Source organism: Periplaneta americana, chromosome 11 (assembly GCF_040183065.1).
Source record: "Periplaneta americana isolate PAMFEO1 chromosome 11, P.americana_PAMFEO1_priV1, whole genome shotgun sequence".
NCBI classification, from domain to species: domain Eukaryota; kingdom Metazoa; phylum Arthropoda; class Insecta; order Blattodea; family Blattidae; genus Periplaneta; species Periplaneta americana.
The window spans coordinates 59,547,378-59,561,617 of NC_091127.1; the positions used below are offsets into that span (position 1 = coordinate 59,547,378).

The window sequence follows — 14,240 nt, forward strand, 5'->3', positions numbered from 1 at the left end:
TCTTCTGACAAGGCAAGAATAAGTTATTTTACATTTCATTGTTATATTATCCATGGGTATTTGCGGCATTATTAGGTATTTATGTTCGGTTATTCATTGTTACAGATGAGCATTATAAACGGAGATGATCCTAATTTTGGCGTAAAAATTATGAAAATGTTTGATGAGTGTGGAGACGGCAATGATTCCAGTAATGACACTAGTTCTGATGAAGAGGTAGATCACGTGGAGGCAGATGATATAATACCTACTGATACAGATGAAGTTGAAGATGAAATTATTACACAGAGAGGGGGATTATTATTGATGCCGGTAGAAGCAGTACTTTGGTGGCTAATTCTCAGAGTCAAGTTGGGCCTACTCGTAAGACCAGAAGGCTTGTATATACATCAGAAGACAGTTCGGTTTCTGAAAGTGAAGTGAATGAACATATTCCTAACTCGTTATCCAATCCAAACCTAGTTAGGCCACCAAAAAAAATATTAACTGGAAAAAATCACCATCGTTGGTGTACAAAACCTGCGGGAAGGTCGTCTCGTCGCACAGCATGCAGAAATATCATTCATTTCATTCAGACTCCTTTAGGGCATGCTAAGGAGGCAAATGGTCCTATGCAAACCTTCTCTTTGTTTATGACTAAGGAAATGCTTCAAATGATAGCCAATCACACAAATGAGGAAATAGAAAGGAAAAGGGTAAAATATAAATCACCAACTAACACCCAGGAGAAAACTTGTATGCTGGAAATGAAAGCATTGTTAGGACTTCTGATCCAAACTGCAGCGCTAAAAAATAATCACCTTTGTGTACGAGAAATGTTCAACACAGATTTATGTGGCTCCAGGTATAAAGCGGCAATGAGTTCAGAAAGATTTGAATTTCTCTTGTCGTGTATCAGGTTCGATGACAAGGAAACGCGACAGGAGAGGCGAGAAAATGATTATTTTGCGCCTATACGCGAGCTTTGGGAGGACTTTGTCCAAAACTGTAGAACATGCTATAAACCAGGTCCGTTCATTACAGTAGACGAACAGCTCCTGGGATTTCGTGGGAGGTGCCCTTTCCGGATGTATGTTCCGAATAAGCCGAATAAATATGGCATCAAAATAGTGATGGCTTCTGACACGAAAACAAAGTATATGGTTGATGCTTCTCCATATCTCGGCAAGTGCACACAGACAGGGGGAATGCCGCTTGGGGAATTCTACATGAAGGAACTCACAATGACTCTAAGAGGTTCTAACAGAAATATCACGGTAGATAATGATTTACTTCTGTTAAACTTGCTGACGATCTCTTGAAAGATAAATTAACTCTTGTTGGTACTATTCGCATAAATAAACCATATATTCCCTCTGAACTACTTATAACCAATAACAGGAATATAGGTTCATCTATGTTTTGCTTTGACAAAGAAAAAAACTCTGATTTCTTTCAAGGCCAAATCCAACAAGATGGTTATTCTGTTGTCCACTGCCCATGATCAATACACTCTAAATGAAAATACAAATAAACCACATATAATACATGACTACAATGCCACAAAATACGGTGTGGATACTCTCGACCAAATGTGCAGCAACAATTCTTGCAACCAAAAAACTAGACGGTGGCCCCTATGTGTTTTCTATGGAATGCTGAATATAGGGTGTCTCAACTCATGGGTGATCTACAGTCACAACAATCAGCGCAAGAAATGTGCAAGAAAATCATTCCTAATTCAACTACGCGAAGAGCTTACTAAACCATGGATGATGAAAAGATTGCAAATAGTCAGCTTGCAAACCAACTTACGGTATTTGATAGAAGCAGTCCTAGGAGACAATATGCCGAAACAACGTCAAGAGTCAACTACAAACAACAAAAGAACCATATGTCACATCTGTCCATCAAAGAAAAGACGAATGACTACATCCTACTGCAATCAGTGTGAACGTGCGTATTGCAAAGAACATAGCGCTAATTTGTGTACAAATTGTTGCAAATAAGTCAAGGAAAACTGTAATGAAAACTAAATTGTACTTTAGGGAAAGTGTGTGATGATTTTGTGCTTATGTACTTAGTGTTAAGTGAGAATTTAGCCTTGATTCTAAATTAAACTGAAAGGTCGTAAATTTTACGAGGTTTTGTGTTCATGCAGACTTGAAATAAGCTTTGTGTTCTAGGGTTAATGAACTGAATCAAACTATGGACTGGAACAGTTGATAGGTCATCAAGCTTTGGAAAATGTTTTCCAAAGATCAGACCTCTTTGATGGGTGAGTGCATTGCAGTCGCACAATAGATGAGCTACAGACTCATCTCCCTGTGAACGAGCACAGGATGGGTTGATGTTATGTCCCATCCTGTGCAAGTTCTTCTTAAGGGCACAGTGTCCTGTTAGGAATCCGACTGCCCAGCGGAGCTGTTTCTTTCTCAATTGTAATAAGTCACTTGACCTGTTTTTATTAAAATCTCTTATATGGGTCTTAGAGTGTCTGCAGGGCTCACTAGAGTTCTAGTAGAGGGTTAGAAGTTAATTAAATAATAGGTACTAAAATATATTTACAATAAATGTAATATTCGAAGTATTTAAAAAATAAAGAAAATACATACTTTTTAACATATTTCACAGTCAATACAAACCTTTACAAAGAAAACAAACATAGCAGAAATTTTAAAATTCTAAGTTTATAGGTACAATTTTTAATTATAACTATGGATAGACAGAACTTGGCATGCTTCTATACCAAATTTAATCAATAAATAAAAGATTGTAGTTGAAAATAATTTCGTGAGAAGTTTTCTATGCTAGCATGCATCACTCAACTGGCATTCACTTGTGCTGTTTTTATACTCAACCACTCATACTAACTGGAAACAATTTATTTCCTTCTCTCTTCTTCCTTGTCTTCTTCTCTCTTCTCCTGTCTCATTTTCTTTGTAAATATCCTGAAATCAAACACTTTCACATATAGGACCCAAATTACACTAGAAGTTACATTTACATTAATTTTACCAGGCCTGGACTACTGCATTACTGCACTTTAACATCTTTGGCCACAAGGGTCTTTACAGAATAAATGGAAAAATTTTTAAATTTGGTTTCGGAACACTTAATAATTTTGAAACACCCCAGCAAATGTTGCCATTGCATCTTGCGAAACTTGCAAATAGATGTCATTTTCCACTTGTATGGGAGTGAATCACTCTGAACAGGATTTTGAGAATCTTATGTCAACCTTAGATCAACGTTATTATATTTTGATGAGTGACTGGTGATGTTTATGAAAGCCATTCGACCTTGTTTTATTTGTGTCTTCACTGCAGAGTTCATTCCAGAATTATGTACAGTTAAATCATTTTAAGACTGCCCATTTTGATTCATTATATAAGTTTAATAATTACTTAGTTCTCTGTGTCAATCTTTCGTTTCTTTCTTTCTCTGTGTCAATCATCCTCTCATCATGCCATATTCATGTAGACGGTCGATAACACATCTGCCTCCATATGCTTCTATCATTCCATGCTTTCTTAGTTAATATCTCTCTCCATTGGAAGCTATGAGTTGCTATGTTATTTTTAATTTGGTCAATCCATCTCATTTGAGGTTTTCTTCTGGGTCATTTAGCTTTCAGTTTCAAATTTGACATTCTCCTAGGTAACCTTCCTCCTCAGTTCTTTTGATATGCTCAAACCATTTCAATCTATTTCTGAAGCTGTTCTATAATTAAAATACCTCTAAATACTCCCATTTCTTATTCTGTTCATTTCAGCTTTCCCTAAAATTCCACGCAAAAATGAAATTTTTGCTGAATTCTATTATTTTATTTTTGTATATATGTCCAAGTTTCAGATACATATGTAAGAACTGGTTTAATATAACTTTTGTATATGAAAATCTCTATTATAGTGCAATGTCACAGTTTGCAGTGACTGGAAAGAGAGATAGAAAAATGACGTACTAATCTGTGAGAAAAATTATAATTAAATTCTCATCTTACACTCAACCAAACAGTGACCAGAGCATGGGAATGAAGGCAACTAGATATTCTTTTGCTTTTTAGTACTCTGATGCCCACGTTCAGATAAGCCACTTCAAATTCAAAAGTCAGTCACTGGCAGAAATATAATAAAACATCTGTAGAAGCTTTCCATTTCATATATGAAAGGTACACTGGAAAAACGAACAATGTCACAATGCTCTTAAGGGTGATGTCATTATCTAATTCACTGTATTACTACAAACTTTAGTGTTATTTTTATTAAAAGTGGTAAAGGAGAATTAAAACCACGGATACACTCATCATTTCCTTCATTTCAAGTAGAAACATCAATAAATTTTTCAGTAATATACTGAAATAGATCACTATCCCACCTCTAATGGAAATGTGACATTGTTCGTTTTTCCCGTGTACCTTTCATATATATATATATATATATATATATATATGGACGTTGATTATGAGCTAAGTTCAACCTTTGATAGCAGAGGATAACTGTCACTCCCTTCAATGGTCATCACAGATTAAGTCTGCCACATCTTGGATAGCTAGAGTTTGCTCTCTTGGTTGTAAATCACTGGTCATGCCCACCATATTCCCGATAAAGAGAATCCTAAACCTGATTTACATCTCTCAAGTTCTCTTGTGAACACAGGCCTCTTCTTCAGATCAAAAGTTTTTTCCCAGGCACTTCCAACTCCCTCACTTTCTATATCTCCAGCTCTACCATCATTACATCTTCACCTTCTCTCACATTGGAGAGACAAGACTAAGTTTCGATATTAGAGGTTTTCACAGTGGCACTCCCTTTTTCCTGGCCCTGGGAACCAGTGGAAAAAAAACTAAAGAAATCAATAAACCAAAGTTTACCTGATCACATTTTTCCATTTCTACACTGTCACATCATCGCCACTCTAAAACTTCGGCCCTCTCGTCCACAATTCTATTTTCTATTCTCTCCAACTCGATACAAATGGCAACTGGTGCATGACAATAGCAATGGGTGTGCAAAACAGGAACATTCTCAACTACTTTATTGTAAATAATTGATTAAATGGCGATCTTACTCGTGATCAAATTCTCAACACACAGATCAATTTCAGAACACACACATTATTTGACACCACATTTCAACACTTTTCAACAATTGAAGGCACCCACACAACAGGCAGCGAAGTTCGAGATGATGCCGAGATCTAGTAGGCTCTGAGGATGGTGTGAATAAGCACCGAAACAGCTGTAAGCCGCACATGCTTACACAATTAACACGAGTAAGATCACCATTTAATCAATTATTTATATTCAAGTGTTAAAAGTAGTGTACGAAAGATTCAACATATATTTAATTGTGTCATATGTCTAAAAGCTAAATAATTTGTATGGAACATAAAAGTCATATAGTACCAGGAAAATTGTACAAGTGTGCTCCAGCCCAATTTAGGGATAATAAACTGTTATAAGCAGCTTTATAGGAAATAACTTGAGCAAAGGCAGAAAATATGAAAACAATGTCTTGCAAGCAATGCTCTATATTATGGTAGCCTGGCAACATAACACTGTAGGCAATCAAAAACTGTTTTCGGAAAGTTGGTTTATGTATAGAGATAATCTTCAGGCATACTGACGTGAGTGACCAACAATGATATTTCAGTCAAGGCTGGGAGAAGATCAGTGGCATGAACAATGATCTCTCTGTGGACATCATATTGCAACCACGTAGAACAGTGCAGATGCTTTGCCAAAGGCTTGCAGTATCTGGAAGTGTGGAGAGGGAAGGAGAAGCTGACAGTGAAATGGTAAACTAAAGTTTGTGCTAAAGTTCGTTCAGATGCATGAAGTGCTGATGAAAGTAACTTCTTTTATGTGCACAACATGGGTGACAGTGATCAGGAACTTATTCTATGCTGAGTAAGACTGTATGCTGCACAAAACAAAGGTTAATCAAACATTTCTTTCAGAACGAAATAAGCTTTTAAACATACTGTAATGTAGAATGTATTTCAGTGAATAATTGCCACTAAATTGTCTTTATCTATAATTTTTAATGGTTTCTTGACACTATGGTGTTTCTGTATATATGTTGTTAACCATTCCCCCAAAAAATCATGATAAGAGGTTTAGCCACGTTAAGAAAAAAAGAAAATATGAATTTTCGTGGAAATCTCGAAATTAATTTTTTAATATTTTTTTAGTGGGTTATTTTACGACGCTTTATCAACATCTTTGGTTATTCAGCGTCTGAATGAGATGAAGGTGATAATGCCGGTGAAATGAGTCCGGGGTCCAGCACCGAAAGTTACCCAGCATTTACTCATATTGGGTTGAGGGAAAATCCTGGAAAAAACCTCAACCAGATAATTTGCCCCAACCAGGAATCGAACCCGGGCCACCTGGTTTCGCGGCCAGATGCGCTGACCGTTACTCCACAGGTGTGGACAATTTCTTATAACACCATAAGTTAATACAAGTTCTTTCTCTATAAGCAATATGAGAAAATAAAGTCCCATTAAGAATAATTCTCACTTCCAACTAAGTATAATGTCCAACTGTATTACAGTAAGTAAATAGCAAATATAATTCCAATAACTGAAATTGATATTGGCAGAATGTTCTAATACAGTGCTCTCATTTTACAAGGAAACTAGATTACACCAGAAACCCAGCGTACACTTTCCTGCATGTTCTGTTACTACTGGCAAATCAAGAATTTAGTATCGACAGAATAAAATAAGTCCACGAATTTAAATTATTATTAAAATACATGTATACGAGCTATTCCATTTCAAATCGACCGAAATATAGAGAAAATTGACCTTACAATTTCTAAATACAATGAAACTTTTTTTGTGCGTAGAGAACTGTGATACAATGCTTTGTGCAAAGTTTGAGACATCAGAACTTCATAGTGTTTAAATTAAAAATATTTAAATTTATCGTATTTTCATAAAATTAGCAACTTAAAACTGTTGCAGTTCCGAAACCCTTTCACCCAATGATCAAAATCATGGTTTATTTTGATGTTGAGAAATTAAAGTTTATGTTGACATATAAACAGATTTTCTTACTTCTTATGGAAATGGAGAAATTTAGATTTTTCCTCATTAAGACGCCTTTAACTAGGAAAAAATATTTTAAAAATATATAGTTAGATTCTGCATTGAAAGTACAAATAAACACATATTTTTTACTGATGGTATGTTGAGAAGAAAGTATTGAAAATATCAAATAAAGAAAATAAATAGTACGCGCATGAACTAACCAGGTGACTGTGAGACAGGAGCTAGCTGAGACAAGCAAGGCCAGGAGACAAACACGTGATGTTTCGTCTAGTAGTGCATAGCTGGGCTAGCTTTATCACAAGTTTTCATAAACACAGGAGTAAAATGACGCCCAATGCTCGCTTATCTTCAGCTCTCGGCCAGTGAATGCGGTACTGCGCTGTTCAAGTCCAGGCGTGTGAAAATAATCTATTTAATACCCTCGAAACTTATTGCCATACCACTAAGCAAACAATGCCGAATCCCTCTTAATAATGCAAGGTTTTTTCTCAATATTTTTTTACATTTTTACAAATTGGCAAAAAGCCTAAAAGTAAGTAAAATCAGATTATCTGTCTCTCTATGTACAATAAAAATAAGGATTACTTCTTAACATAACCTACTAAATGTCAGCTTCAAAATGAGCTCCCGTTCAATGTTCTGCAGTAAATGGTTCCCGAGTTCTGAGTGCTGAAAGAGGCTTGTTTTTATAAAATACACTAAATTTGTCGCTCAACAATACGATAACCGTTTGACTTTCGATAGTATATTTTTGAAAATGCACTGTCCTTAGCACCTTGTATAAATAGGGAAAAAATTAGAGTATAAAAAAAATGCGAGGTTTTTTACTGATCGATTTCATATGGAATAGTCCATACAGGTTTATTACTCATCATGGAACCATGTCTCATCAGACATAAACATTAGCTGTGGATTCAAATTTACATTGTAAACACTTTCACGAAACCAATTACAGAACCTTATTCTTGTGGCGAAATCTGTCTGGTGAAGTTTCTGCACAAACCTTTGTTTATATGGTCGAAATTTTAGCAGTCTAGTTACTTTGTGGGCTGACCCCATGGATATGAGTCATTCCATGTCAAATCGAACACCTACGAAACATGACAACTTAATATTTGCCCCAATTTTTTTTTTATATATTCTATTGATGAAATTAAGTAATCCACGTGTAATTTTTTCGGGCTGACACAATTATTTAGTCATTTATTAAATGTTACATTTTCAATAAATTTGGATGCAACATATTATGAAAATGGTTATACTGAAGATTCTATAAATCGAAATTTCGTATTTATATAATTTTAAAGTGCAATAATTGCAGTATTATATACTAATTTTTAGTGTTCAATCAAAGTATAAAATGGGCCCCTTTTAGGGGGTTATATTTTTTAAATACGTTTTCATATATCAGGGACTTACTTCTAAAAAGGGGAAAAAATATCATTATATTCTTTGAAATGTTTTACGTAGAACTGCGTTGGTTTTAGAACTCTATTCGAATCAGAAGTCGCTGTGCAAATAATTTACTGATGGTGTGTGCGGGTCGGATTGAGTGAGACCGCGCGCCGGAGCATACAGCTGCGACAGCAGCAGCGAGAGTGACTAATACATTATCAGTGGTGCGGTGTTACTTTACGTAAATAAACAGATAACCTCTAGTTCTAAAAGCACGTAATGTCCCTTCAATACTTAGCAGTTTCCCTTTAATTTATCTAACAATAATTCCTAAGTCTTTCGAAGTAGGTATCGTGTTGTGTTGTGTGCATGTTAAATCAAACACCTGTATACGAAACGTGACCATTTAGTATTTGCTTAAATCTTCTAAAATATGTTGTGCAGATCAAAATAAGAGGTCTGTAATTTTTTCTGGGATCATACTTTAAAATTTTACTATTTATACTCTTTTAATTATTTGACAAATTCATCCACGACGCAATATGAAAATGCTCATTGTTAAGATTCTATGCAAGATAGACGTTGAGTGTTGGTGCCATCTGAAATGGGAAGAAATGAACTATTATATTAATTCTTTTAAGTATAAGTTGAAATACAAACGGGGTTGTTTTAGAGGGTCACTTTTTAAACATAACTTAATATTTTTTTATAACAGCTTACTTTAAAAACGCAAAAAAATATACGTACAATCTATTATATTTTACATAGAACTACGTTGGTTTCAGATTGATTTCGAGTAAGAAATAACTTTAAAAACAATTTTTTGAAGATGTGTTCGCAGTGCACCAGTGGTGCTACGCATACTGTATCGAGTGACAAGAATATGACCTTGGACAAAAACATTAGAAAAACATTTCTAATATTGCTTTTAAATTTTTTACCATTAGTGAACACAAAAAACATAGCAATATTTTCTACTCAAGGTACCAACAAGCTAAAGTGGTGCGAGGTACCTTACAACTTCATTCTTTTGTTCCACTGACAAAATCTCAGGCCATGATAAAGAACTATTCCCTTCAAAGTGAGAGCAAAGTGGTGGACATTAAATAGAACTGATATTGGTTGTAGTTGATTAGTTTTAAAAGTCCAGTGTTGTGTAAACTGTAGTTATTTTCACAAGTGTATATTTTACAAAAACAATTTAAATACAGTACTGTGTTATGTAAATTACGTAAAAGAGTGATATTCTGACTGTGGAACAGTGTAAAGTGGTCACACGACTCTCATCCGGAGCTGCACCTGCACATCATCTTGCAACAGTACTTATGCAGCCGGGACCTCAAGACGCGCAGCTTGGTGAGTCATTTAATTATTCTTCAACGGCTCGAAGTAGAGTTCTGATTTTTTTAAGGGCAGTTAAAATAATTTCAAGGTATTTAAGGATTTTTTTCTGTAATTTTAAAGTAAGTCGCTGCCATTAAAACATATTTTTATACATTTAAATGTTTTTTAAAACAAAGTTAACAAACTTATATTTTTATATTATTATGCGAAGAATAAAGTGTGTACTGTCACCTTCAAATTGAGACAAAGAGCAAATCTCTGTGATGATTATTAGTGGAGATAATCACGTTTAACAATAATGATGCGCGACCTATTTCAGAATCTTTGATAACACATATCTACTACAATAATCGATATAGACAACAATAATAAAACCCGTATTTATTTTTTCAATCCATAGAATGTGTAAAATTTGTTTTATCTAAATCGAAGACATGAAAGTCAATTCCAGGCTAAATTTGTGCGATTTGACGTGGAATGACTCATATGTTAGTTTCCTGCACTAGATAATTAAGTGATTTACTGGGACTTACTTCTAACCGTGCCCGAATATCACCAAGTTTATGTTCAGTTAAAACGTGTCTTTCCTGCTTCCTCTGTATATCACAAACTGAACTGTTGTACAGTAGTGACAAAAAAACATCGGACCAACCCTTGTACCTGATACAAAAGAATCCTGTGCTGTGTATTGTGTCAAACTGTGGTAATTTCTATATGGATAGTGAAGCCAGAGGTATGTACTGCTATTTAATGTAAAAATACGCAGTTATCTTTGCCGAATAGAGGTAGAAATGTAATATTGATGCCAGATGAAAATAAAACTCTCAAAATTTTTTCATCTGTAAGTTTGAGGCACTGAAGGAAACAAAAGATGGTAAGAATCGAACAAATGCAATAAATTTCATACAATTAATTATTCAAGGTGGATGTGTTTTGTGATTAGCAAAATTTGAATCTGTGACTCTGAAATCAGCTACAAAGGTCGGTCCAGTTTTTTTTTTTTTTTTGCCACTATTGCACATCACTTTTTCATCAACTTCGAAACACAAGATTTTCTAGGAATGCTACAGCCAGGATATTCACAAGTAAATCTCCGAACACATCTTCTCTAGTTATCTTTTTTTATGTAACGTTCCACCAAATAAATTCGCTGCTCAACCATATACTGGTACTTCATTTTACAATCAATTACTTAATGCACAAGCAACAGTCACACACATGTTCCAGTACAATTCTCAGAAGCAACTAACTGCTGGGATGTTTGTAGAACTGGCTTCCCACACTGCAGTCGGAAGAGCAGGAAGTCGGCTGGCAGTGGAATAATGCGAAATTTTCTCGTAAAATAAGAGCACTGTATAAGTGTCAATGACTGGTAAACTTACTAAGTAAAAACAGTGCTGAATGCTGGGCTTATAAAAACAAGCTATCAAATTCCTATCAGTGGTAAGAGAATAACTCAAAATCTCTAGTGTTATCGAAAGAGCACACAGCTATCAATAACAGTGTTCCAAACTTATATTCAGGATGTTAATGTTATGTTTTATTTAACAAAGCTCGTAACTGCCAAGGTTATATCAGCATCGCCGGTGTGCTGGAATTTTGTCCCGCAGGAGTTCTTTTACATGCCAGTAAATCTACTAACATGAGCCTGTCGTATTAAAGCACATTTAAATGCCATCGACCTGGCCTGGGATCGAACTCGCAATCTTGGGCATAGAAGGCCAGCGCTATACCAACTATGCCGACCAGGCTATACTCAGGATAATGGATGACAGATCACGAATACATTCTGATAGGTCACCATGGGAGTAGACACCCAAAAATGTGATGTTAAGATCAATTCATTTATGTCTTTTTAGTACCAACCATACTGTATGCATATGATGGTTTCTTACCTAGTTGCTGATTTGTGCAACCACATTCATTATATTCTTTTAATTGAATCATGACTGAATTATTACTTCTCCCAATAGCATTTCAATTATTTCTTTCTAAGCAGCAATCCATTAAACAGCAACACAACACTGATTTACAGTCAGTCCAGCAAGGTGTGGCAATTAGCTGATAATTGGAATTCTTATTTTTTTCTCATGCATGTGCATTTAGCATAGCAATTTCACAAACGAAACCATTAAACTGCATATTGCGAATGATGGTGGAAATCAGCATGCAACCTAATAAGGACCAATCTTCTACACTGTTATGTTTTATTTGTAATTTCATTGTAAAAAGAAATTCTGTTCCTCATGCTGGTATTTCGTTACTTATTTCTTTCCTCGTAGTTTGAAGACTGTTTTCAGAATGCAAAATATACATATGGGATATGCTAGAAATGCTATGTATGATTTGTAAAAAATGCACATGTTATTAAAAAAAAATTGTACTCATCACAGTTCTGATCATATGTATCACGTGAGTCACCTGCACCATATTTCTATGAAGTTATGCAATCCCACTCATTCACACAATTCCGTAATCACAGTACTCATATCATAAGAGGAGCATAATAACAAAGTTAGACAACTCCATTTTCTTGCGATTTCGAGGTACTGATTGTTTCTCATAGAATTGTGTGCTGAATGTGATTCTGAAACTGTTTAGGTTAAAAACGGACAGAACAGAGCGAAAATAGCACTTAATTGTGCCTTTAGAATCAAAATATAGACAACTCCACTGTGGCTTAGTTTCAAATTAGGACAATTCCTTCAGTAGCCAATGAGAAGCCCACATTCGTACCACCTTTTCCTATCACGCATCGCGAATACAACACGGCCGATTGTTTATATAATCGGTTTGTTGATGAATAACTATCGTTTTACGTAAATTTGCTTTGGAACCGAGTTAGAAGAGACTTAGATTCAAAAGTAGACAACTCCACTTTAAATATGACTTCATTTGGTTTCAAAAACAGACAACTTCATGACTTAGTTTCAGAGATGGAGAACTTCACTTTTTAAACTTAAATTTCGACCTGAATATTAATTTTAATCACATTTTGAGACTGAAAAAATATTTCTATGACTCATGAGAACGTTTAAAAAAATGTACGTATAACGATGTCATAGGTTTCGAAGGATCTAATTTTCAAGCTTTACTGCGTCAATGCCAGGTATAACACACTCACAAATATCAAGAATTTTAAAATTTAAATGTCCACACTGAAGAACACACATAATGTGAATTCTTAATGAAGACTGCATGCATAGTTTCCTCTCCTCCCCCTCCGACATAAAACATAAAAATTTATATAAAATCTATATTTCATCGATGACTCAAAATATCAATCTCTACGGAAAGAAAAGACTTTCTTCTGCAAGTTGTCATGACTTGTGCTGATATCACATGGTTTAAACAGAAACTATGAGCACATAAAAATCGGGACCAATGAATCACTCAATGGTAATTCTTACATAATATCCACCACCCAACAGATCAGGCATTGTGACATTGAAAAGCTTAAGGAATAAGGTTACGTGTTTTAAAATTGAAGCAACACATCTTCAAGGTCCAGCGATGGTGACAATGAATAAGGTGACACATACAAGCAGAAATAAGAAATTCCAAAATATAAATTGATACAACACTCACCACTACGTCAATAAGCTACCTTCTCCCTTCAGCTGAGGCTGCATACAGGCTGCTGTGTACTGCAGGAGATGCAGATCCTGTAGAAGTTGTGTTAGTCTTTTGAAGTGACGTTCAGTATAAGGAATGGTTCCTTCCAAAGTACTGGAAAATCCTTGTACCTTGAGAGCACCACTAGACAGGTCATCCAACAGTATTGAAAGCACTAGCTGAAAGGAGACAGGAATACATTAATATACCTTTAAAACTCAGACAGGAATACATTAATATACCTTTAAAACTCAAACACAAAGAAAAATATGAAACAAGTCCTAAATATGTTATCCTTTAGATAAAAGTCTGGCCTCATTTGTCAAGATTATGAAGAAGTGGTAGGATTCATGATGTAAAATCACTCCTTAAAATACTCAAGACAACGTCAACTGTATTGGAATGTGTAAAATATTTTACTGTTTTAAGTTCTTTATGTATATGTATTAATAATTTATTTCACTGTTATTAATACAAGAGTCAATCTAAAATCAATGTCAACACATTTCACAATTTTCCTTAATAAAGAAATTATGGGAATTTTGCAGTGACTAATACACTCTTACTACGTCATACTACTCTTGACCAATAAAACGGTACGAAAGGACGTATTTCGACCAATCATGGCTGCTTATCGCACAATTTTATCGCGTCCCTAGCATTTGTTTAATTTTATCGCGTCCCTAGCATTTGTTTCTTTGTTTGCCAACATTTGAAACTGCGCTGGTCTGGACGTCAAAAATATATATACAATTACAAACCACTCCAGTCGATGCACAGCAGTTTCAAATATGACTCGCATTGGCATTCAAGAACAAGAATTAATAAAAATCACTGATCATACC

At 35.0% G+C, this 14,240-nt stretch overlaps 1 protein-coding gene across 1 annotated transcript in view; it reads right to left on the minus strand.

The window, feature by feature from the left end:
- Positions 1-2,538: 2,538 nt before the first annotated feature.
- LOC138709042 (transducin beta-like protein 3) overlaps positions 2,539-14,240 on the minus strand; it is a 47,615-nt gene continuing 35,913 nt past the window's right edge. Inside the window, exons 15-16 of the mRNA XM_069839525.1 lie at positions 13,369-13,574; positions 2,539-2,930 (exon numbers count right to left, since the gene is read on the minus strand). Coding sequence (XP_069695626.1) covers positions 13,371-13,574 — 204 coding nt within the window. The 3' untranslated portion in view covers positions 2,539-2,930; positions 13,369-13,370. The remainder of the gene's footprint in view (positions 2,931-13,368; positions 13,575-14,240) is intronic.